Genomic DNA, 25,965 nt, shown 5'->3' with positions numbered 1-25,965 from the left:
ACTTTACTACCAACATGAGTAATTGCATGTTGACTCTTGACAAAAACCTTCCTTAGGATACAACTCTTCATCCTCTCCTCTCATTACATGCACTGCAGCTGTGCTTATGCAAGGTCTGCTCAAATACTAGTAAGATCTACCAGCAAACTGACCACTGAAATGGCCTTTCTTTAATTGCTGGCTTCCTCCTATTTTACATAGTACTGTCAGAAACAAATCATCTAAGACAGCAGACAGCTCTGTCAGCAGTCATATGTTTCTACAGAACTATTTTCTGGTTTGCTTCTCTCTAAGATGGCTGGATATAAGCTTTGAAGACCATTTTCTCAAGGTTACTTATCAGAAACATCTCCCTTCTCTCCTGGCCAGGAAAAACCATGGATGTCTCCTGCAGAAAAACTTCTGCTTCTGCATTTCACCAGTAGGAATATGTAAAATAAGCAGAGAACACCAAAATCTCTACTGCTGTAATGGGCACAGCTGGACTGACTTTAATAAGATTTTGCGTATTTTTGTTAGTAAAAAGTTTGGCTCAGGGTGAATTTTACCATTAGAGGCAGAAGCTCTGGATACAGAGAGCTCAGTTGACTCCAAAAACACATACAGAGACTGAGCATACTGACGGGTTGGTTTGCGAACCACAGATGTGTAACACAGTTAAAAGACAGAACAGCAACTTGAAGTGTGATAATTAATCAGGTGCTAGATACACCCCACAGACTCCTACGGTATAAATGTATGGTATGCAAGACTTCCGCACAATGCTGACCTATCTGCAAACCTTAACGTTACACTATTCTCTCACCACCCTGAAGCAAAACAGGAAACTATGGTCAATTGTACATAGGACTGGGGAGAGGATGGGAAGGAGTTAAATTTATCTCTGGTTTTGAGATATTGCCCACTTCAGTGGGCACTGGAAAACATGGATCAACAACTTCAGTATTGCACATCCCCTGCTTCTCACCTCCCAGATTTGCTTCAAAATTATCTCAAAACTTCTGCCTCAACATATATTAGTCCATAGGGACTGAGCACAAAGCAAAATCTATTGCCATCCAGCACTCCTATAATAAGCACTTACTGCTGACTCCTTTCCTTTTCCAGTGGCAGTTGTTGAGGTACGAAAACTGTCAGAGGTAATTGGAAGTATGATGTACTGCCGAGCCTCACAGTGATCTAAGAGTAGATGAGAACATTGGCATTGTAGTCTTTACTGTCTGTCTCCTGGTGTCTATAAATCCTAGCTTTTACTACCTTTGTTTTCATCATGCCAATCAAAGGCTTGATTACTCAAAGAATCAATTACCAGATAAATCACTATTTGGGAACACAGCTCTCTCTCGGACAGTGCCTTACTAGTGACACTGTATGCATATTCTACAGTACCACTATGCAAGGTGCTGTAGAAATAGTCCAATTTCTATGTGACATAACACAGAAAAAGGATAGCATTTCCTCTGGAGAGTGCAACACAACAGTGTAATATGGAGGTAGTAGAACAGTGGATTGCAGCAAGGAGAGCTAATTAATGGGACAATAAGGGAGAAGGGAGAGAGCAGTCTGTCTCATAATACAGCTTGGTATGATGAGAAAGCACTTAACTAGCAGTAAAGGTTACAAATGTTACTGTCATAATAAGCTTAATGGAAGACATTATGGACTTGGTAGAATGTACATGTGTGGTACACTGTAAATGCAGTACAGGGAAGTCATAACATAGTTTTAAAGAAATCAAATGTCTAGATCTAAATAACAGCAAACATTTTGCAATCTTTAAATTCCCTCTGATTTTATCTGCTGTGTAGAAGGTGTCCCTAACAGTGGATAAAATGTCCTTACTGAATATTTATTAAACCTTCTGCAGGCCTACATCAGGGTTGTTTTAAAAACCAGTTGCATTAATATGGAAAGTATTACCACAGGCAGTCCTGAAAGTTAAGCATATAGTCCATGGGACCAGGTGCTAGTGTACAATAGAGTGTCTAATGTACTTTCTGCACCTGCTAGAGCTGATGTGCAAGAAGGCTGTAAAATCTACGTTACATTACATTACAAAGTCATAGTAATGCACCAAAGAGAAACTAAAGATAATATTGCGAGTTTTTTGCCATCTGGGAATCAGGACACGTGTCAGAGCATGAAGTGTGACTGATCTCTTGCACTTCTGGTACTTCTTGAAATACACGATTTTAGATATCACATTGATCCATCTACAAACTACTGTGTCTTTTACCTGGCATATACTCAATTTTCAAATGTACCCTCTAGAGAACAGTCTTCACTTACTAGCCTGAGCATTTTCATGGCTGTGGGAAGCCTGAGTTTCAATCCCACAGCTAAGGTGGAGCTAACTCAAGCCCTTTCTGTGGGCTACTGTTTTCACAGCTATGACTTCATGTAAAAGGTGGCTCCACCCTTGCAATTTGGAGTGCACTGCATGCTTTTTGTAAGCACTCGAGGCATCCTAAGATCATAGCTAACAAACTGAGTTCCTTGGGGTACTTTGATGTAGGAATACATGGCTTTTGAAATTTAAATTGAAGGCAGGTATTTAGGCATTTGTCTTCTTCAATACAGAAGCTCTCTGGCCATGCAAAGAACCAGAACTAAAAGCTACCAAAGAAGGAGCAGCCTGAGAGGCTGGAACACATGTTTTCATATCCCTGGATTGTGCTCTGAGCAGCAGGTTAATATACATAGAACCAGGAAAATTAGACATCTACAACAGTCTAGATATGTAGACAAGTAGATATGGGTTTCTTGGATTGTTCTATTAAATCTAGTTGCTCCTAGGTTGCACTGCAGGTACCTCAGGCTAACTTGGATTTTATCCTTAGCAATTGGCCTACACCTTGATGTCTGAAACATAAACAGTGCATTGGTTTTCAATGTAATTTTTATGCCACCTAGTTTATATGGGAGGTCTTTCAGTTTGTTTCCTTTTTTTTTAAAGGGAAAATCACAAGTTTTAGGCTTCACAGTACTTTGATTGCATCTTATAATGGAGCTGAGCGCCACATTCTCAGACAGTAATTATAGAGTCCACAAGGATTTGAAATAATCAGAAGTACGTCCAAAAGAAAAGGTACCATATTAACCTCTGACTTATGCCTCTGTGTCCTCATTCACTGTGGTTCTGAAAGCACCCAGTGAAAGACATACAGGAACGTTTATTAGAAAATTCTGTTTTCCCAGACCCAAACCAAAAGGGAATTTTAAAGGAAAGTATATGAAAGATTGGGTGTGAAGCAGTGGGGAAAAGTAGGGCACCATTTTCTATATTTTCCTGGAATAGTAATGAGATAATGTCCATTTAAAAAAGAAAAAAGATGGAGTTTAAACTAGAAACTTTGACAATCCTAAGATTTTAAAGCTGCTGAATCCCTGGAGCTTTTTTGTGAAAGCAGAAGTGCAAATCAATTGCAATAAAGGTATATTTTTACAGTTAGACTTTGTCTTTTTGCTAGGAGCAACTTAATGGTTTTTGCCTAAAAGCACCACAAGCCCAGTACACTTGCATCTTAGTTTTGCATGATGGAGCAGATATCATGTGGAAAAAAATATATGCTGTAAACCTGATTTCCTACTGAAATGGTCTGTGTGCTACCACCATAAAAATACTGCAAGATTTCTCATTTACTGGAATGAAAAATTCAAAACATCTCACATTCTCCCCATCAAAAATGCCTTGGTGTAAAGCCTGTTGAGAATAATATCTTGCTGAATTGACCTGATTCTCAGTCAGTATATAAGTTGGGACAGCTCCCACAGCCTTCAGTCAAATTCATGCTGATTTGTGGTAGGTAGCAATGGATTTTCAGGTCTCAGCTCCAAAAGGATTTGAACTCTCCTTACTATGTGCCAGTGTGCATTTATGGCCTCACAGGTAGTGCTCTTGCAGGACCAGGCCTTTCAGAAAATGCTTGAGAGACTGGTCCTGTCAGATTCTTCAGAAACCAGATTCTAGGAAAGTCTTGCTCTCTTCCATCTTTTACTTTCCATTTCCATGGCAGCAGGTGATCTCAAGGTCCTTTCCAACCCTAACTATTCCATGATTCTATGATTCAGTCTTCCTTTCATACCATAACACACTTCGACCAACGCTGCTTAAGGCTGAATAATCCCCCAAGCTTCTTTGGTTTTGCTGTTAAATAGAGTGGTGTTTGGCTACATTTCATAAAAAGTCATTTGATTCAACATCTTAATGGATTACCTCATTCTCATCCCATTCTCACCATATCTTTGGGCTTGTCTACATTTAGAAGCTCATTCAAATTAAGGCATGCATTGAATTTAAAATGCAACAAGTATTTCCAGTCACTCCATGTGTACCCCAGCAATCAAGGACAATTATGGAAAAAGGAGATACTCCTGACATTCCACTCCTGAAAGCAAGCTTGACACAGCATTTGAGCTTCCACCTCTTCCTTCTTTCAGGCTACATAGGAAAGAGACCCGAACTCTGTTGTAACTTTTATGTGGAAGAGGTCTAAAACGGACATGATGCTGTCAGTGTCCTATGACAGTTCTCCAGTTCCACCCTTCCTCACTCTCAATATGAAAAGAGACTGAGGTTCATTTCAGCTAACAAATTCCCTGCTGATACCCAGGTAATGCCCTTGAACTCTCCTGCCAGCTTCCTCCTCACACTGTAGGTTTTGATGGCTCACACTAATGGCTATGCTCATTGCAGAAGAGAATCTTCTGGAATAGGAATTTCATGGGTCTGGCCAAACAAACCTCTGATACGTGCTTGCTGGTGGCTGTAGGAGATGGGATTTAATGACCTGTATTGTCTTGCTCAGTCTATTTATACCTGCTATGAGTGAACACGCAAAAGCAGCAAATCAGCTTTTCCTTTTCTCTTTGAGGCTTTTAGTAGCTATAAAATCAGATAGTGTGAGACTTATGTGGATTTACGCTTTACTTTATACTAAGTAACCTGATTTGAAAAAGTGTTAAAAAGCAGTATTACATTGTCTGGGCACATATCAGAATTCTCAAAACAACATTCTGATGGCAGAGGCATTTGTGAATATTTAGCATAAACCTCACACTCAGATTCCTTGAATTCATACTTTTATTTTTGCTTCTTATTCAGCTAAACAAGCTCAATATTTTCCAGTATCACATTTCAGCTATGGAAGAGATAAAAACCTAAATTAGCTTTGCTTCTGCAGAACACTGACTGATGCTCCTCTGTTTTACTGGCTTTAATACAAACTTCAGGCAAGTAAGGTTTAAAATATACTGAACACTAGGTAGTGTTGCCTAGTTATGTAGAGACAATGTAAAAAGGGAGTAGGTTTGCTTTACAACAAGTAGCAATGAAGTATGCAACGTTTTCCCAAGACAGACACTTTCCAGACTCTTGAAAATGTTTCTATTACTCACTTTTCTGCTCAAATTGGAAGAAGCCTGATTTTTCTGTGTTTGTATTTGAAGTATACAGGTTGGATCTTTGCAGAAATTGCTAACTTAGCTTTGGTTCACTGCATGTATAATTTTTTAAGGGAGAGTACATTTTTGACAGCTGAAGTTAAGCTGTTATATAACATAAAACATCTAACAGCTAACATTAAAGTAAGACTTCATCATAACTACATTCATTTTACTTAATGACAACTTTTGCACTCAGATATAATTATGGACTTCTAAAAGCCTGAATTGGGTTTGCATGGCAAGGGTGTGATAGTGGGGGGGGACTACAGGGTGACTTCTGTGAGAAGTTGCTAGAAGCCTCCCCCATGTCCAACAAAGCCAATGCCAGACAGCTCTAAGATGAACCCACCACTGGCCAAGGCCAAGCCCATTAGCAATGGTGGTAGTGCCTCTGGGATAACGCAGTTAAGAAGAGGCAAAAGCTACCATTCAACAGGAACTGCAGCCAGAGTAAGAATATGTGAGAGCAACAGCCCTGCAGACATCAAGGTCAGTGCAGAAGGAGGGCAGGAGGTGCTCCAGGCACCAGAGCAGAGATGCCCCTGCAGCCCGTGGTGCAGACCATGGTGAGGCAGCTGTGCCCCTGCAGCCCATAGAGGTCCATGGTAGAGCAGATCTGCACCTTCAACTCATGGAGGACCCCACACCAGAGCAGGGGCATGCCTGAAGGAGGCTGTGACCCCATGGGAAGCCCACACTGGAGCAGGCTCCTGGCAGAAGCTGTGGCCTTGTGGAGAGAGAAGCCCACACTGCAGCAGGTTTGCTGCAGGACTTGTGACCCCTCATGGGAATCCATGCCAGAGCAGTCTGTTCCAGAAGGACTGCACCCATGGAAGGGACCCATGCTGGAGCAGTCTGTTCCTGAAGGATGCACCCATGGAAGGGACCCACACTAGAGCAGGTCATGAAGAACTGGAGCCTGTGGGAAAGGCTCACATTGGAAAAGTTCACAGGGGACTGTCTCCTGTGGGAGGGAACCCATACTGGAGCAGGGGAAGAGTGTGAGGAGCCCTTCCCCTGAGGAGGAAGGAGCAGCAGGGACATGTGATGAACTAATCACAGCCCGCATTCCCTGTACCCCTGTGCCACTGGTAGAGAGGAGAATTTGGGAGTGAAGTTGAGCCCAAGAAGAAAAGAGGGGTGAGGGAAAGGTGTCTTTAAGATTTTGTTTTGTTTCTCATTGCCCTTCCCTGATTTGACTGGTAACAAATTAAGCTGATTTCCCTAAGCTGGGTCTGTTTTTGCCTTTGATGGTAACAGGTGAGTAATCTCTCCTTGTCCTTATCTCAAGCCTTTCATGACATTCTCTCTCTCGGAGTGACAGAGCAGCTCTGGTGGGCGTCTGGCATCTACTCAGGGTGAACCCACCACACAACATTTGCACTCAGATCTAATTATGGAATCCTAAAAGAAGTGGTTATATTTTTCTCAAGTACAATATAAAGTGAGAAAAACATTTCAGCCCATATGAAGATATTTCCTTAAAGGACCAAATTAAGTAGATAATGCCAAAAATGTGATCAGTAAGAGTTTAGCATGGGAAAATAAAACTAAAGCCAGTATGTTTTTGTACAGTTTGGAAAACACTGAGTAATAAGAATGGTCCAATATTAAAAAATGTGTTTTATAAGACAGTATTAAAAGGTTTACAGAAGATATAAACAGTAACTAGCTGTTAGTGCACCAAAGCCACTGACCTTATTATCTCACCTCAAAAGGGAAAATCCTTTGAGTTCTTACCTGTACACTAGTAAGAGTGGTGTATTGATAAGCTTTGACTACCAAGTAATTGGCTTCTATATCTATTATTCCCAGGATCATGTACTTCCACCATCTCCTTTTCAAAATTGCCAGCAAATTTTCTTCTCCTGTGGTAAGAATCAAGAAGAATTATGTAAGAGTTAGGTTACATAGAAAATACCTGCCTGTCAAGAGAAATTATCTAGCACATCTCTTGCATTTACAATATGCACTTCAATAGCACCATATACAAAGAGGTACTGCAAAGACATGAAGACAAACATGCCCTATTTGTCTTGCAGATATTAAAAAAGCCAACTTGGTGAAGTAATAAATGAGTGTCAGACTGACTCTTCACTTATGATGTAAACAACACTGGGAAAAACAAGTGCATCTTGGGATTACTGTAAATTCTTAGTTTTACATATACACATATGAAATGCTAAAGAATAGAGCAAACTACTACAGACATTTATACTTTCCATATGTACTGACGAATGCTGTATCACACATGACACAGGAGGGTTTTTCCAGAGTGGCAGATTGTAGTATTTACAAACATGATGGCATATTAGAGCATCACCTTTGGGCAGATTACAGATCCTGTGCCAAAGCTGGTTATTATCCTGGAAGATAACTATAATAACCATGTTCCAAGGATGGGTTTGATCCAAGACATTCAAAATATCAAACTTGTTTAGAGAAAGGTTGCACTTAGACAGATTTTGTGTGACAGATTGTTCTGCTACCAGGATCGATTTCTGAGGTAGGCAGGTTTGCTACTTTCTATGGGGGCCCTGTCAATCACCCAGTACTTAATTTCCACCACATGAAGACTGACAGTATAATATGGCCTGCAGATCAAACCTGCAACTTTCAAAAGGTCAAAGCATTCCTCATGCTAGGCTAGGAATTATTACTGTTCTCTGTTCAAAATAACTCAGCTCATTAGTGAGGGTGGGCAAACTGTTACTTATTTGCATTACAGGAAGCTCCAGAAATGATGAGATGCTACTGTGAAAGGGTTTGGACATACTGACTGTGGCTGAACATGGTACAACTGAAGGTCTACAGCCTAAACAGGAATCCAAGTAGGGCTGACCTGTACTGCCAAAGTATCAGAAATGGAATTTGAAACGTCTTTAAGAAAAAACCCACTATTCTCAGATTTGTTCATGTTGTTGCAGCCTTTCTAAGCGCCTGTGATCATCAAAATTCAAAACGAATGGCGGAAAACACAGAAGAAAAGGAACATTATTGTCAATTGCCACCAAAACTTGCTGAGGCTTCTCAATTCTGTCTCATCATTTTCCTTCATCACAAGAGTGTTCGCTCTCTGGTTCAAACAGACCTGCTAATATATGAGCTGCCATACTACTAGAAATGGCAGGCTCCCTATAGTACAGGAGTATCTAGGAACTCGTAAAATGCAATCACAGAAAAATAGATAATTACTTCAGAAGTTGACTCAGAAATCTTACATGTTTAATCTTGGCCCCACTGAGTGACTTGAATTAGGATTTACCTAAACAGAACAACCGAATCATTTGATGTTTGTTCATTAACAGATGCTCGCACAAATATGCTTCCAGTGGGATATTATTAGGCAACAACCTAATTATTTGTTAAAGTGAGAATGACACTGAGTGCAAAACTGTAAATGCTAAAAAGCTTTCCTTCCTTCCCTCCCCTCTCTCTTTTTTTCTCAATAAGCAGCAGAGAAAATGCAGAAACAATGTGGTGAGGAGGTAAACCATTTAAGACCCTAAGTAAGAAGTCAGTGCATTCAACCATACCAAACTTTACTGTTACCACCAACTTACACCAGAACTCATGAAAAAGAAAACTTCACCCTTTGAATATTAATTATGCCATTAATAATTAATATATACATTTACATATTTTTTATGATGATCTGAGCATGCAGAAATATTTTGGATCTTTTGTTTTGACACGTTTAGGGAGGTACTTTCAAAAAAGCATTTGAGATTAGATGTCCTAATTCCTACTAAAATCAGTGTAAACCACACAGATCCTTTGAATTACTGAAACTATATCTCTAATTTTTATGCTGCACAGACAACACCTTTAAAACACCAACTGGAAACCATCAGTGCAATTGAATGACATGGTTAACATTTCAGAGGGTTTTTTTTTGTTTTAATTGTAAAGAGAAAGTTTAAAAGATTTCAGACATCAAACTGCAGTCTCTATCTGAATAGGGAAAATCCCACCTGATTTTGTTACGGTAGGACCTTGGTGGTACCTACAAAGCAGAAAGTAACAGCAGGCTCAAGAAATGTACAGACATTAGGTTACCTGAGCAAGGACTATTGACATACATCAAGGACTCTTTTGGTGCCTCTGGTTTGTTAGCGCTGTCTTTCTCCAGCTTCAGTTTCCAACCACAAGATCACTGTATAGCTCATATGTGGCCAAATAAGTTAGCTTTAAAAACAAATGTACGGCCATGACTTCTGGCTAATAAGTAAAGCCAGAGTTTAAAGCCAGAGATGGAAATGAAATCTACAATTTTAACTGACGTATGGGGTTCTCTCTTTTGCTTTCTCCATCCATTCTTTGCTAATGACAGAAGAAAAATATTTGGCAAGCACTATTTTATCTTTGATTAACAGCTCTGAGATATTCCAAACTGCAGAAGATCAGTTTCAGCTGAGAAGGCTGGGCAGCGTAAAAAGCAATGCCAAAATAGATCTATGCAGGCATCCTTGTAGGCCTCCCTTCAGATACTGGAAGGCTGCTATGAGGTCTCCACGCAGCCTTCTCTTCTCCAGGCTGAACGGCCCCAACTTGCTCAGCCTGTCTTCATATGGGAGGTGCTTCAGCCCACTGATCATCCTCGTGGCCCTCCTCTGGACTTGTTCCAACAGTTCCATGTCCTTTTTGAGGACACCAGAACTGCACACAGTACTCCAAGTAAGGTCTCATGAGAGCAGAGTAGAGGGGCAGGATCACCTCCTTCAACCTGCTGGTCATGGCTAGATAAGAGGGAAGCCTTGACTTAACTTTGGAAGACTAAAATAAAAAACAGAGGAATCAAGAGCTTTATTCAAAAGTCTACATCCTGAATAGAAACATCACCTTTGCATAAAAACAAAGTGGGGGAAAACTTCACACTTAATTAAGAACAAACCAAAAGGAGACAATCTGTTGTTTGTGGGGTTTTTATTTATTTCCCTTGATGACAACGCAGGTCTTCTGAGTTGTAAGCATTGTAGGCCAAAAGGACTGAACGCAGATGCCTACACCTGAAATAGCTGGTAAGGCATTTTTAAAGCTTTTTTTCTCCTAACATCTTTCAGATTGTTTAGGACAAGATAACCAGTAATTTGAAAATAAATACCTCTCCCATTAGATGTAAAGGGAAGAGGGATTACGTCAGATCATGTGCTTTTGTTATTATCTCAATAGGACTCTGAGTAAGGCTGCCAGCCAGTCATATAAACAAATATTAAACCATAAAGTGTGCAGGTTAGCTTAAAGAAAACATGTCCAGTGAGCCAAAGCACATACTGATGTAGGTGAACATGCATTTATATGAGTGCACAGAGTAATACCATCTTCAGACACTGCTATCTTTTGATGGATATCCCCTTCCAAAAAACAAACCCCTAACTTCTTGAGTTTTCGAAAGTATAAGCCTTCCTATTCAGTCTAACACAAATGTAATGCAGATTTAAAAGCAAATCGTGTATTAAGAATATATGTCAGGGGGGTTGGAACTAGATGATCTTAAGGTCCTTTCCATCCCTAACTATTCTATGATTCTAATATTTTAAGATTCAGAAATCTAGCATGCTGTTAACACAGAGAAATATGAATCCCTCTCTTTGCCCTTTCTAGGATAGACTCAGGTTTTTACATTTTTTACTGATTTTGCAGCGAGACACACTTGACAGTTATATATACAGGAGCTCTCAGTGTTTTGAAGAAAGCTACAGCTTTGCCTCAGCTGGCTGAAATTAGAAATCAACAAATAAGCTGCTTTATAGAAGAGATGATTCTACATCATATAATAAGGATTTACCCTTGGGGGGGTTACAAAATTAAAAATAAATTAGAGAGAAAATTAAAAGAGGCTTTAGCTGTGCAGTGCCTACCAGAAATACATACATAAATGTGAAAAACCCTTTTCACATTCACCCGCACAGCTGCAGAGGTACAATAAAAAACCCCAACAACAGCCATTAAGACAGCAAATTCACATTTTTTTTGTGTATGGGCTTGGGATACAGGCAGAATAATAGCACTGATAGACCTGAAAATAAGCATATTGCTTCTTTTTCATGCCCTGTGGTTTCTCTCTTCTAATTCAGAGAACAACTTGCTCTTTAGATCCAGATCATTAAAGGAGCTGTGATTTCCTTCTGCTTTACAGAGCTTGGCTGAAGAAATCTAAATGTGTGCATGAGTTTTGCAAGGGGAAGGCAGTGCAGAGAGGCAGGGCTGCTGGGCACACTGGTCATTCTCCTACCAATAGAAGTGCCAGAGTCAAGTGTTACATGGTAAAGAAGCAATAGTCTTACAGAAGATTAAGATTATACCAGAATTTACTTATTATTTCTTCATTTGAAAAAGAAACTCAGTTACAAAACACAATTATACAATAACTGTTTCTTTTCCATTTTCACCCATTGTAACAAACTTTGCAGATGCAGAACTATACCAGTATCAGTTTGGCTTCTCTACAGACTTTGTAGCTCTCCAGCCCTGCAGAGAAGTAGCAGAAGGAGGCAGTCAAATGGGGTAATACCATGTAGGGGTAATAAAAATCTTCTCTGCACTACTATGCCAAGAGGCTCCTATGCCCGAAACAGAAAACTTTGCTTATCTCCTGCTTGGCCAAGTTGCTGGTTCAGGGGACTTAAAACCTGTTATAGAAGTCTTTCAGCTCTCCACAAAGCTCAAGAGACCTTCCCTCTTCTGTGTGACTAGAAATCTTCTTGCCCAAATCTTCTGACCCTTATTTCCTCATATCTGCTTGCATTACTGATAAATACTTTATGGTAATGCTGTTGCCTAAAGGCAAAACACCACCACTGCTTAATTATTTATGCAATAGAGAAAATATTCTCCTACAGGAATGCTTCTTGTAGCTGGTTTCACAAAACACCTGAATACTCTGTTCACCTTATGAATGACTGCTTATAGGCTGCACTGCTTTTGCTCTATACCATGTTTTCAGTAAATCTTTTGCTAGACTAGATAAACTCATCTCCTTCTGCCTCCTCAAAACATCTGATTTTATCCAACCTGATCTTACCCAGACCTCCTTTCTGCTCCCTCTCCTGTGGTGAGAAAACTGTGCAACCCACAGACATGCTGCAAACAGCTCAGAGTCACTGCTGCCAAGTGCCTTCCAGCTGCTGGCCATGTGTTCCTGCTGCTTCTCCTTTGCCAGAATTGTTGCTTTTAGGGCTGCACAGTGTGCCAGAGCAAGGAATTGACCGGAAACAAAGATTCTGGGTTTTCGGATCAGTTTTCAGACTGTGTCCTGAGTGATCTGTGACCAAATTAATGTTAGTCCTGTAGGAGGCGAGAAATGAGCAACAGTGAACACACACAAGGACAACTCACAGGATGTGAGCTGGCTACACGCCTCACTAGTGGCGAGCTATGTCATGGCAATGTATTTTCAACTTCTTAGGAAGTAAATCTTATTTAACAGTCTCAATCAACAGAATTTTTCAGTTTTGAAGGGGTACTATTTACTCTTGTTGCCTGTTTCAACTCCATAATGTTTTAACGTCTACCTATCACAGAATTACAGAATGATTTGGTTTGGAAAGGACCTTAAAGATCATCCAGTTCCAACCTCCTGCCATGGGCAGGGACACCTGCCACTAGACCAGGTTGCTCAAAGCCCCATCCAACCTGGACCTGAACACTGCCAGGGATGGAGCAGCCACAACTTTTCTGCTCAACCTGAGCCAGTGTCTCACCACTCTCACAGTGAAAAACTTCTTCCTTGTATCTAATCTAAATCTAACCCCTTTCAATTTAGGAGTTATCATACTAACTTTTATTTGGCTGGCACTCTGGAAAAAAAGTACTTTATATAACCTCTGATCTCCAGATTACCACAGGGGTAGCACAAATTGAAGGTAAGGTTTATAACTCTTCTGTTTGCCACTTTTGTAATTTTGAGCCTTCTTCTTTCTATAATATGCTTAGACCATTAACAGGACATGCATTCCAGTTACTAAAGCACAAGTTTATCTGAAGTATTTAGAGTTGTTAATTCCTTTTAGAGATTTTGCAGATCAGTCTGGTTTGATTCTGGATGTAAATCATAATAGCTGAAGTCAGATCTAGGAACTTGAATGTGCATTTTCAAATAGCATGAAAGGATTAATTTCTGGTGCTTTGATTTTCATCCAGTTTAAGCTCTGTGGTAAGATCTGGTAATCTTCAGATGTCTTCTTATTTCATGAGATTACTGGTCATACAATTTACCTTTATGAGTAAATTACAACTAAAACTAAAACAATAAAGTAGTTGGTGATTTTTGCTGATGCCTCAGTTTCTCTCTACCTGGCTGTGCACTAGATTACATACAGTTTTTGCTTTGGTGGTAGACGCAGTGCTGTATATTACTGCCATGGATTACTGCAAGAAACAGACCTTATCAAGTACTGTTAGAAACCTGAAGAAAGCTCTGAACACTACATTATTTTGAAAACCAGACATCTAAACTCCCAGCCCTTTAAAATGTCAAGATAAAAACCACTGATGTTTCTAGTACAATTTTCATTTAAGTTATCTCCCAGCCTAAACTTAAGCAAACACCTTTTCTGAAATGACAGATTGTGTCCTGGGAGAAGCACTTACACCTCCGTAATGCAGGACATGAGCATATAGAGAAGTCAAAGTCTTCCCTTGAGTCTGAGATCGTCTATGTCCTTTTGTCTTCATGCATGAAATTTTCAATATTGATTTCTGATCTACGTACTGTCAGATTTAAGTTGCCTCTTGAGCTAATACTGTTGTCTGTCAGCTTTTGGGATTCAATCTGGCTCACTCTCACACACAACTACTTCAAAACAAGTAATTAGAATAGATCATCACTATAGGTTAGTCCCTTCCAAAAGAAACAATATTCTCTGCTATTCTAAAACAAACCTATTGTTTTACTCTGTGAACTCTGCAGTTAGACCCATTTTGCATTGTTTATCACAGATTCACAGAATCCCAAGGGTTGGAAGGGACTTCGAAAGATCATCTAGTCCAACCGCCCTGCAAGAGTAGGGTAACCTAGAGTACATCACATAGGAACTTGTCCAGGTGGGCCTTGAATATCTCCAATGTAGGAGACTCCACAACCCCCCTGGACAACCTGTTCCAGTGCTCTGTCACTCTCACAGTAAAGAAGTTCTTCCTGATGTTAACGTGGAACCTCCTATGCTCCAGTTTACACCCATTGTCCCTTGTCCTACCACTGGATATCACTTGAAAAAGCCTAGCTCCATCATCCTGACACCCACCCTTTACATATTTGTAAACACTGATGAGGTCACCCCTCAGTCTCCTCCAAGCTAAAGAGACCCAGCTCCTTCAGCCTCTCCTCGTAAGGGAGGTGTTCCACTCCCTTCATCATCTTTGTGGCTCTGCGCTGGACTCTTTCAAGCAATTCCCTGTCCTTCTTGGACTGAGGGGCCCAGAACTGGATGCAATATTCCAGATGCAGCCTCACCAAGGCAGAGTAGAGGGGGAGGAGAACCTCTCTTGCCCTACTAACCACTCCCTTTCTAATGCACCCTAGGATGCCATTTGCCTTCTTGGCCACTGTCCTGGTTTGAGCAGTAGCAGTCATTTTTCTCCTTCTTGGTAGCTGGTGCAGTGCTGTGCTTTGACTTTCGGGCTGAGAACGGTTGCTGATAGCAAGTATGTTTTGAGTTACTGCTCGGGTGCTTGGTTTGTTCAAGGCCTTTTTCTGAGCTCATGCTCTGCCAGGGAGGAGGGGAGGCCGGGAGGAAGGAGAGACAGGACACCTGACCCAGGCTAGCCAAAGAGATACTCCATACGTAACTGGGAGAGAACCTGGAAGGGCTGGAGCTCTGGTGGGATGGAGGAGGTATCGATCGGTGCTCGGTTGGGCAGGGTGGGGTGAGTTATGGGTCGGTGGCTGGTGAGGTGTTGTATTCTCTTCACTTGTTATTGGCTTTATCATTATTATTTGTAGTAGTAATGGCAGTAGTGATTTGTGTTGTGCCTTAGCTATTAAACTGTGCTTATCTCAACCCGTGGGGGCTACATTGTTTGGATTCTCCTTCCTAACTCTCCAGGAGTCGGGGGAGCAAAGGGGGTGGGAGTGAGTGAACAAGCTGTGTGTGGACTTGGTTTAAACCATGATAGTTCTTTTTGGCGCCCAGCGTGGGGAACAAGGGTTTGAGATAAGAACAGATCTGAGTGGATTTATAGTCACTCGTCACAATGCTGATTTATTGGCTCTCAGAGTTTTTTCTCTGGATCTCACAGTTTCAGGATTTTGCCAGGTACTTTGAGTATGGATTAGCTGTCTTCGTGTTTATCAATCATGGGGTTTGGGCTAAAGTTTTTGTTTCAGTGTATTTTACGGCAATGACTTGTAATACGGGGGGGCTCCGGCAGCAGGGGGGGATGGACGTGGCCGTGGACTTGGACTTGTACCAGGCCATCCCTCTGCTTTTCACCATCCTTGCCCTTGTCCTTGCCTCCGTCTGCGTGAGGCTGCGTGAAGCCGGGAAGGAGCGGCCCTGGGAACTGAAGCTGCCAGGAGCTGAAGCTGCCAGGGAGAGCGGCCCGGGGAACTAAGCGGCAGTAGCAGAGCAGTGGGAGCAGACAGCAGAGGAGCAGAGAGAAGCGGTAGCTGAGCAGCAGGACCAGGCAGCGGAGGAACTGAGTCCCGCGGCCGTTCCCAACCCCACGACGGCTGAGAGCATCCCCCGGAAGTCGTCCGCCGAGCCCCAGCAGGATGCAGGAGACCACGCAGCACTTCCCAGCAAGGCAGAGGAGGAAGATCCGGACTTGGGAGAAGAGAAGCTGGTGGTGGGAGAGCTGGCAAGCATGGCAGCTACATCAGCCCCAGTGACAAGTGCAGCAGCAGCAGCTGAGAGTTCTGACAGTTATGAATGGTTTTTGGGTGCCCTTGGGACCTGCCTGTTGATTGTGATAGGGATCAGCATGGTGGCACACACACAGAGTGTGTTCTACCCACAACCATTTTTTCTGATCCCAAAAGTTAAGCAGAGTCAGGTTTGGGTTTTGTCTAGGGTTAGACAAGGATATAGGGGCACCAGGAGGCTTTCCCCAAGGCTGGAAAGTCATGAGTGGCAGGGCATGTGGGACAGTATGGGCGAGTATCTGGTCCACGGGACCCCTCCAGTGCTTTGGAAGCATTGGAGATGGAAGGCAGCTGTATGGAGTCCCCAGCAGCAAGCTGTAGAACTGCTGAAGGGGACGGTGAATGATTTTGAGCCTGGTGGGCCCAGATACTTCAGGCCATCAGTCCAGAGATGCAACATAGAGACTGACTCATGATCGAGGGGTGGACTTAAGAGTGATGGTGTATTGAAAATGTGGGATCTGAGCATGATGTGAACGGTATGGAATAAGGGGTGGGTAATGTCCTGGTTTGAGCAGTAGCAGTCATTTTTCTCCTTCTTGGTAGCTGGTGCAGTGCTGTGCTTTGACTTTCGGGCTGAGAACGGTTGCTGATAGCAAGTATGTTTTGAGTTACTGCTCGGGTGTTTGGTTTGTTCAAGGCCTTTTTCTGAGCTCATGCTCTGCCAGGGAGGAGGGGAGGCCGGGAGGAAGGAGAGACAGGACACCTGACCCAGGCTAGCCAAAGAGGTATTCCATACCATAGCACGTCATACCCAGGATGTAACCAGGAAAGAACCTGGAAGGGCTGGAGCTCTGGTGGGATGGAGGAGGTATCGGTTGGTGCTCGGTTGGGCAGGGTGGGGTGAATTATGGGTCGGTGGCTGGTGAGGTGTTGTATTCTCTTCACTTGTTATTGGCTTTATCATTATTATTTGTAGTAGTAATGGCAGTAGTGATTTGTGTTGTGCCTTAGCTATTAAACTGTGCTTATCTCAACCCGTGGGGGCTACATTGTTTGGATTCTCCTTCCTAACTCTCCAGGAGTCGGGGGAGCAAAGGGGGTGGGAGTGAGTGAACGAGCTGTGTGTGTACTTGGTTTAAACCACGACAGCCAGAAGGGCACATTGCTGGCTCATGGTCATCCTCCTATCCGCCAGGACCCCCAGGTCCCTTTCCCCTTCACTACTTCCCAGCAGGTCAACCCCCAACCTGTACTGGTACATGGGGCTGTTTTTCCCCAGATGCAAGACTCTGCTATGAAGCTACTTACAGCACTGCAAAGAAAGCTCTTGAGAAGGAAAAAATCTCATTTTTAAATTTATCAGGGTATTAAGTGAAATTAAATAAATCTGTATGTATCTCTGCATATCATTTATAAATCTGTAATTTGCAGGAGTAATTTATCCTGCTCAATAAACTTGAGCATGTTAATCACATTCACAAGACTTACTTAAAATCAAATAATCTTAAAGAAATAGTATTCATTGTTTAAGGCCAAGGAATAAGTTAGGGTCCATGAGTTTTTTTTTTTGCTTTCATCAACTCATTACAACTAAAGTTGGTTTAGGCACCTACTCACTCTGTGACAATTTTTCCCCCACCATACAGATATGAACAATGAATTATTAGTTTTGATCCCTATAAAGTTTATTTCCCAAAGCACAAGATTTGCCTGAGATAGTGAAAACAAACCAAAAAACAACCAACCAACAAAAAAAAACACAAAAAACCCCACCCCATGATGCAGATTGTCATTACTATTTAGCACCCAAAGATCAAGCAGATCCAGCTGAAACTGAATTTCTAGTTTTGCCTTTAGAAAATAGTAAGAAGAGAATAAGGAAATCATGGAGCGTGTATCTTTCTCTGCTTTGCATCAGTAATGATTGAACATACTGATCCAATATAAAACTAATCTGACAAAGTGCAAAGATATTTGTTCCTATGGTTTACTGTGAAAAGGTGACTGAACAGAAGAGAGAAAACCTAACATCACTGACATTAAGTATAGGCTTTGAGGTAAACCCAATTAGATACCAGAGACTGGGCTCTGCATCTTCTTAGGCACCAGCTTATTCAATAAGAGACATGAATTCCTAAGAAATCAGGTGACACCAGTTCTGGGACTCACCAACTACCTAGTAGCAAGTGCTGACATATGAGCAAGGACTGTACAAAACGTGGTAAACGTGAAGGAGAATCTGCTTTTTACAAGCTATAAAACCTAAAGATACCTAATAAATCTGTCTGCCGATGACTAAGAGGACAGAACTATTAAGAGGAATGAGGCTACTGGTGAAAAACTGAAAATGGGAGTGTTGTATTTTGTGGTATGAAACCTAAAGGCACACGTGCACTCCAATACTGTGACGATTTCTGTTAGCTTAGCAACAACTAAGCTAACATTTAAAAGGGCTGTTTTAAGTAGAATAAGCTGGGAAGCTGATGCTAAAGAAGCACTGCTGGCAGAATTAAAACTTCTGGAGTCAATAGTGTTAACCAATAATATATAAAATCCTAATACCCAGAATTATTTCACATCATTGCCCAGGGCCAAGAGGAGAGCTGAAGAGTTCAGAACAGATTAGGGCTGGCTGGCTCAAAATCAATATAGCTTTACAGATGCTTCATGTTCTCTAGGGGGATTTCCTATTCTTCTGTGTTAAGAGGCTGCAAATATGCAGTAAGTCCTCTTGGAGTATCTATTTGTGGTAGCAGCCACGGGAAAAACTAGCAGAGTGATTCCCCTTCTGGGATTTTCCTCACACCGCTGTTGGTGAACTGGAATAAGGCTTGATAAACTTCCAAATTAAATATCATCCCTGGAGGAATATGCAAGCTTTGGGAATGCATTGCTATCATGGGTTATAGTAAAAGCCTCAGACTGGAACAATCACAGATTATTCAAGAAATGCCACTAATAACATATGAAGCAGAAAATGTGGGAGCTGCTGCTTGGTTAAAGCAATTGTGGGGCCTGCTCAGGACACTTGTCTCCAAGGTGACCAGCTGCAGAGGCTCAAGAGAAGCATGTAAGACACACCAACCCACTGTGGCTCCTTCATTGTTGGCCACAGCATGAGCACCTTGTTTTATGCATGGCAGTAATTCCAAAAGTCATGAATGAACCCAGTAAAGAATGTAAAGAATGCGGGCATGAACACATAGAAATACATGAAACACAGTGGCTTCAAGTAACACTCAGAGCTGGCATACTCAATAATTTTCCTATTTCATGATTATCAGAGTCATGCGCACCAGAAATCTGTGTTGCATCTTTAATGATCAAAAGTACTTAATCCCCCCTTCCTGTTTATATCCTTTGCAAATACTATCTTTTATGTTACTAAAAGCATAAAAAAACCTCTCAAAACGATGCTAATTAATAGGAACAAGGTATCATAAAGATACTGTGTCAAGTCAACATTTATAGGCAATTCTGCTTAAGAAGCTGGGATTTGTTATCACATGATCCTGAATGAGTCACCCAGAATGACCGTTAAGATAGAAATCAGGCCAGTTATTTATTTTGGATGACAAGTTTTTGGAACAGGTAGTATTTCGTTGCAGACGTGTTGTGTACCTAAAACAATGGGGTCTCAATGTGATCTTTGGAAATGTAGCAATATCGTTATCAGATAAACAGCATTACACATCCATGTATCTACATAACGGAGCAAGCAATCGGGAAGACAACAGTATTGCTGGAGAGCAGCCCTCTATCCAGGGTACCCATAAGCATGCACTTCTCCTGAGCTGGCAGAACTGGGCTAGAAAGACCTTACAACAGAGTCACATCTGTAGCATTTCTGAATGTTACAACACATTTTCTCCATGACTCAAACTCTGTAACAAGACAGCTTACAGGTTTATCAAACATCTCTACTATGTGTACGGTCAGTAGTACATTTTCCTTGTCAGTAGTACATCTTCCTGTATTTTTGCGGTTTTCACAAGCAGAGTTGTCAGGACTAGCCTATAAGTGCAGTTGTACCCAGAAAGGTAGAGAGCTATGCAAGATGATGCAACACAGTTCAGACATTGTTTTGCTCTAGATAGAACATTGAAAGTTAATTAAATGCTCAGTTTGTACCAGTTTAGCTTCAGTAAACTGGTCAATTCAGCTTTGTAGCAGGGACTGAACCTCACCTGGTCTCATTTTTGAGCAAAATAAAGACTGCCGTACAAAGTGATAACCAAGATCTACAGACAAAGGAAATTTTAGCGTAGTCTTAAGCTAGAGGAGATTGGGAGTGGGACTAATAAGCAGTTAGATGCTACACTACCATGCTGGAGGTCTGCAGTCCTCTAAAAGTGTGGAAAAATTACCTGCAGTGAGATGTACAAACTGGGAGATATTCAGTAGGTGTTATTATAACCTGAATTATGCATCTAGTGCTACTGATGACTGGAGATTGTGCACATGCTTAAAGTATTGAAAAAATAATTTAACATGCCTTATCCTTTCATGGTAGAAGGTGATAGCCAATGAAAGTATGATAGAGAAATCCAGAATCTCACCAAATATACACAATAAAGTGGTATAGTTTGGATTCTCAGGTATCACGTTGCAGGAAAGCTAATGCCACTGTGCTATTTAATCAGTGATAGACTAATATGACACTTGATACTCACTGTACTAGAGTAATAAGAGAAACTCCATTAATTCATCCAGTGTGAAACTGAACTGTGCATCTCTTGGAAAAGTCAAGTATGGTTTTAGGATGAGCTGGTGCTAGAGGCAGAATCTGAAACCAGCACATAAGTAGGGGCAGTTTGGTGCCCACTTGGATCCAGTTCCAGAAGAGCTGTGAGTCCTGGGAGGGCACAAAGAGTTCAGTGAGGGAGGCAGCCACTGAAAGATGTGGTCAATACCCCCAATTTGGCTTTAGGATAAACGCAAGTACATTGCAATGATGTATTAAGATCTCTTCTAAAATAATCAGCACTTGGTACTAGTCATCTTTGAAATAGTCACTTTCTGTAAACTCTCCTATAACATGTGGTACTGAGTCATATAGTGCTCAGCAGGACACACTCCTCCCCACCGACAACATCTAAGTGAAAACACTGCAGACTTGACAGACCAGCTGTGAGGAGTGACCGCTCCTCTCCTGGCCCAAGCTGGTTGCCACAAAGCTCAAAAAATCTCCAGCAATAAAAAGGCAGTGACACTCAGAATGAGCAACCTTATTCTAGACAAGTATTTCCTTTACATGCATCTGATTTATAAGAAAAATGCTGAATACCTCACTGTCACTTATCTTGCCATGTTGCCTGTGCTTTAACAGTAACTGACACTGTAGCTTTTCTGCAACATTGAGAAGACCTTACACCTGTTTAGAAATATGTCCAAATCCTATTTTAGGATAAGAAATACTAATGTGTTAGGAAGATATTCTGCCTGATAACTGCAACATGAAGTTCTATAATGTGAAGCAGTAGGCTTAGAATAGGAGAAACTTGCATCACATGCAATTATCATCCAAGCAGAAATCCCATCAATGATGAGGTATCTAACCATTAATGTGTGAATTACGACCATGTATTACAACTACAGGATGCCTCCTTACACATCCAGCTGGTTAGTTACACCAACAAAACCTTTACTATTCTGCAATCTATCATTTTGTCCAGGAGCACACCATCCTATGCTTTCAAGCATATGTATCTGACTCAGACATTACTGATATTCTTTGATAATTTATCAATCCAGTTGAGAGAGAGTCATCATTTTTCTCCCTTTCTCCTATTCCACAGCTGAAGCCCAGGGGCAGTTCAGTCATGAAACAGCTGTTCAGTGCATGAGAAAGGGGAGTCCATGCACCTTTCTAGCACAAGTTGCTGAGAAGTGACAGAGCACTGAAGGCTGCAAAGCACATACAGAGAGAGAACATTTTGGTATTTTATATATGAGAGTGTTGTATTGATGCATCCAATGCTGAACAATGCATCAGAACAATACTTCAGCAGAAGGAAACCATCCCCAGAGTAGGGGTCATGTTCGCAATCCCACCTCTCAGAAACCTCATCAGCACAGGCAGAATGAAGGTATATTACACAAGGTGAGGCAGTCAGAAAGCCTGAGCAGGCTGTACAACCTTCTCAGAGAAGAGATATTACCTCAGTTTCAGTGTACTTCATCATAAAGGCAATGATGGATAAGTATGAAATTGTTAGTAACAGTAAAACAGCCCCAGACTGTGAGAGAAGTGAAATAATAAGCTTTCAGAAAATTCAGTTGATATAATAATTCTCATAAAACACTGGGTGGCATCTAGTATCAATAAAACCTACTGGTTTTAAACATAAACTGGATGGATTTTTTACTTTTTTTTAATGGAAGCCAATTCACAGATGATGAACCTAAACATGAATTTGATGGGAAAAAGAGGTAGTACTTGCCACTGATTCCTGAACTATAGGTGAGAAAGCCAAGGGTTCTGTAACCCCAGTACACACAAATGAAGCCCCCTCTAAACATCAAGCACCTTTCCCCATTCTCTGATACTTAAATACATATTCAGAATTTTTTTAAATTATAACCTTGATTTTCTGCAGTTTTGTGCCCAGTGAGTGCAGTCTGGGTAAGGATGAGTTACACCTGCTTTGGCCAGTGTGCTAGTACACACGAAGCGCACAACAGCAGAGAGTTTGGGCTCTCTGCGGTGTGGAAGCAGCAACTGGGTATCTTCAGCACACATCCTCTACAGCAGATCTATAAACTGTAAAATGTATTCCTGCTGTGAAGGCTCAGCCCTCCAACAGTAAGACAAGCTGTGCAACGTGAGCACAGGTTTCAGGGGAAATTTATGCAGGGCAGCCCAAGTGAATTAAATCCTTTGGGATGTTCACACAGTTGTGGGTTTCTAGTTGCAAGCACCAAGCTGAGCTCTTCTAGTGAGACACTCCCAAGAGGCTATTAATATTTGATGGCATAAAATTCAGCATGCCAGACAGATGGCAAAGGAAGAAAATGAAAGTAGCACTTAGACATAACTATTGCGCTTGGACGTATACATTCACCTGTTAAAACCATACATGCAATACCTGCATAATAAGGGTGCTTTATCTATTTTGCTGGCAGTGACATTAGGCTTATGTAAGAAGTAGAAACACCTTATAGAAATTTGTGAGCCCCTGTGATATATAAGCTGATCATGAGATCTCTATCAATCCCCAAGCAAATGCCGTAGCTAGCTGCAGTCTCAAGTGCACTAGTAGGAGTTCAAAAATCCCTTCTTTTTATTTCATTTTCCTGTTCTCCGTTTCTCTCTCTTGCTCTCCAGATTTTCATGGAAAACCACAAAAAGCCTTTCATAGTTTCATGGAATGGATCAGCTTATCATTATGCTTTTTATCATCTCCCATACATAAGCAATAACACACACACATATCTTCAGTCATTTCAGTCTGGCAATATGGATCATAAGAGAACGTTGCCACCCCTAAGTGAGCTAGAAGACAACACCAATGGGATGATTAGGCCTGTTTATGGGTTTAATTACAATTTGATTTAGTTTCAGACATATAGCATATATGGCTTTGATTTCTAGACAGGAATTAGTAACAAGCCATTTTTAGTTAAAAAATAGAAACCATCAGTTCTTTCTCATGTTGTGACAGCAAAAGCCTACAAAGCTCCCCTGACAAACTCTCTTTCTATTTTTCAGCCTCAGATCCATAGTAACTATTCAGGTCTGCTGTGATCTGTCTTACACATCTTCTCTAAAAAAATCCTGCTTCAAAATAAATTATTGTATTTAGAATTACCTACCAGTTTATATAATTTGCAAATAAGGAAGGCTGAAAAAATATTCCTGAGATTCAGACTTCTGCATAAATTACACCAGTCAAAAAAGCAGTAAAATTTGCTTAGACAAAATGAGAATTTTAATGAAAATTCAATGGTATTTCCAGTGAGGAGAAAATATAAATATTTCTGCATTAAAAATATTTGTTTTACAAGTTTGAGATTTCTCTTTTTTTTAGTTAATTAATTTTTCATGGTTTTATTATTTACATACTTTTAAGAGAAGCAATGTGAACTGACTGATTCATGGTACCATCAACCTAATAGCTGGAATACTATTTTTATCACATGATCCTCTTCTAATAAAACACAGACTAAATAGAGAAACTTTGATTTAAAAAAGAACATAAGCTTCCCCTATGAGGTATCAAAATAAATGAATATGAATTAAAATAATATTGCAAATAATCACTAGGCACAATGAGTATATTCTGAAATGTGGCTGCACATTCTCAGCTCCTGCTTCAAACCTGCCTTGAAGTGTGCAGTCCTATGTCAGAGTAAAGGGTTAATGTGGATGGCCTTGCCTGGGCAGGAAGGGCATCAGTCACATTATTTTTTATCATCTTACTCTGTGATGTCATATATATCCTTACTTTCTGTAAATACAGTGGTAGGTAAATAATTAAGAGTAAATATTGGAAAAGATGCTCTTTGGAAAGAGGGTTTGATACCAACAGGCCTTTAACAGCTCTTTCAACCAGAGTATTTTGTGAGCTGGAAAGACACACACTGAGGTTTCCAAGTATTGGTTTGATCTGCGCTCTGGGAAATTCAAGAATTCAAATGCAAAATACCCCCCAAAATGATTATACACTTTCCCTCATTTTCCTTTTCATGCCACTTCCCCTCTTTGTACTTTTTGCCCCGCATATCCACTGCAACTTTACTTTTGCTTTTCCAACCTATTTCATTTACTAGATTCAAATACGAACGTATCCTATATTCGCATGCCTGCTGTTGCAGTCAGCCTGATGCATTTCAGGCTAGCACCTTCCACCATGCCTCCGCTCAGGGAGCGGCACCAGCCTGGAGCCAGACATTTTTCCTTCTGGGTCAGGAGCTGGCATGTCTTTATGGTCATGCTCACAACTGTGGCAAAATTACCTCTCTCAGTCAGGAAAAAAAATGCAGGGCCAGCAGCATACAGCTTCTACAAGAAAAGCAGAATCTCCCCTTGCTCCTGAAAGGGTAAAGCAGCCACCAGGCTTCTCATTCAGAGGTCTAAAAGCAATGAATACCTCCTGGCCTGGTGTATAATGTATACGCACATGGTTTCATGCGAAGAGTTATTTTCTTCCTAGTCACCTCTAATATAGTACCAGATCAGATTGTTTTGCCCTCCCACAGAAGATAGCAGGAATTATGCTGAGCAGTAGTTGGTATTAATGGTAACTACAGATTATGCCCCACATGATGCGATTGCTTGTTTGATCCTCTACATGCTATATGTGTACACACACAAATGAGCAATAGGGACACAGTTACTCACCCAAACAAAAGAAGCACAACTTGCTTCAATTTCAGTATTTCTGTAATTCTAAGTCTCAACTATTGGATTGGAATAATTTAGTTTATGCTTTTGTCTTTTCCTCTCAAGACTAGCTTTAACAAAGCTGTTTCTTCTCTTGGCTGGTGTTCATCTGAGTAGCTGCAGTTGGCAGAGAGGGAGGAGCGAGTGCATATGTACCTCTGTGTGCACGCACATATGGGTTAGCACATACATATTACTGCTAAGGGAGCTCTCCACACACATAATGCTGAGGGTGTCTTCACATCTGGTCCTTTTCTGTCTTCCTGCGACAGCACTCATCCCTATAAAACAGTTGGTGCAGCCCAGAAGAAGTAAAAGAATGCAGAGA

General features: G+C 41.1%; 1 protein-coding gene across 1 annotated transcript in view; it reads right to left on the bottom strand.

Annotated features, from left to right (window-relative positions):
• The window catches only part of SLC35F1 (solute carrier family 35 member F1), a 244,908-nt gene that overhangs the window by 43,913 nt on the left and 175,030 nt on the right, over positions 1–25,965 (bottom strand). Inside the window, exon 3 of the mRNA XM_034061113.1 lies at positions 7,186–7,313. Coding sequence (XP_033917004.1) covers positions 7,186–7,313 — 128 coding nt within the window. The remainder of the gene's footprint in view (positions 1–7,185; positions 7,314–25,965) is intronic.

The sequence above is a fragment of the Melopsittacus undulatus genome, chromosome 3 (assembly GCF_012275295.1).
Source record: "Melopsittacus undulatus isolate bMelUnd1 chromosome 3, bMelUnd1.mat.Z, whole genome shotgun sequence".
Taxonomy (NCBI): Eukaryota; Metazoa; Chordata; class Aves; order Psittaciformes; family Psittaculidae; genus Melopsittacus; species Melopsittacus undulatus.
The sequence above is the reverse complement of the archived record's forward strand: the minus strand, read 5'-3'. Positions and strand labels throughout refer to the sequence as shown.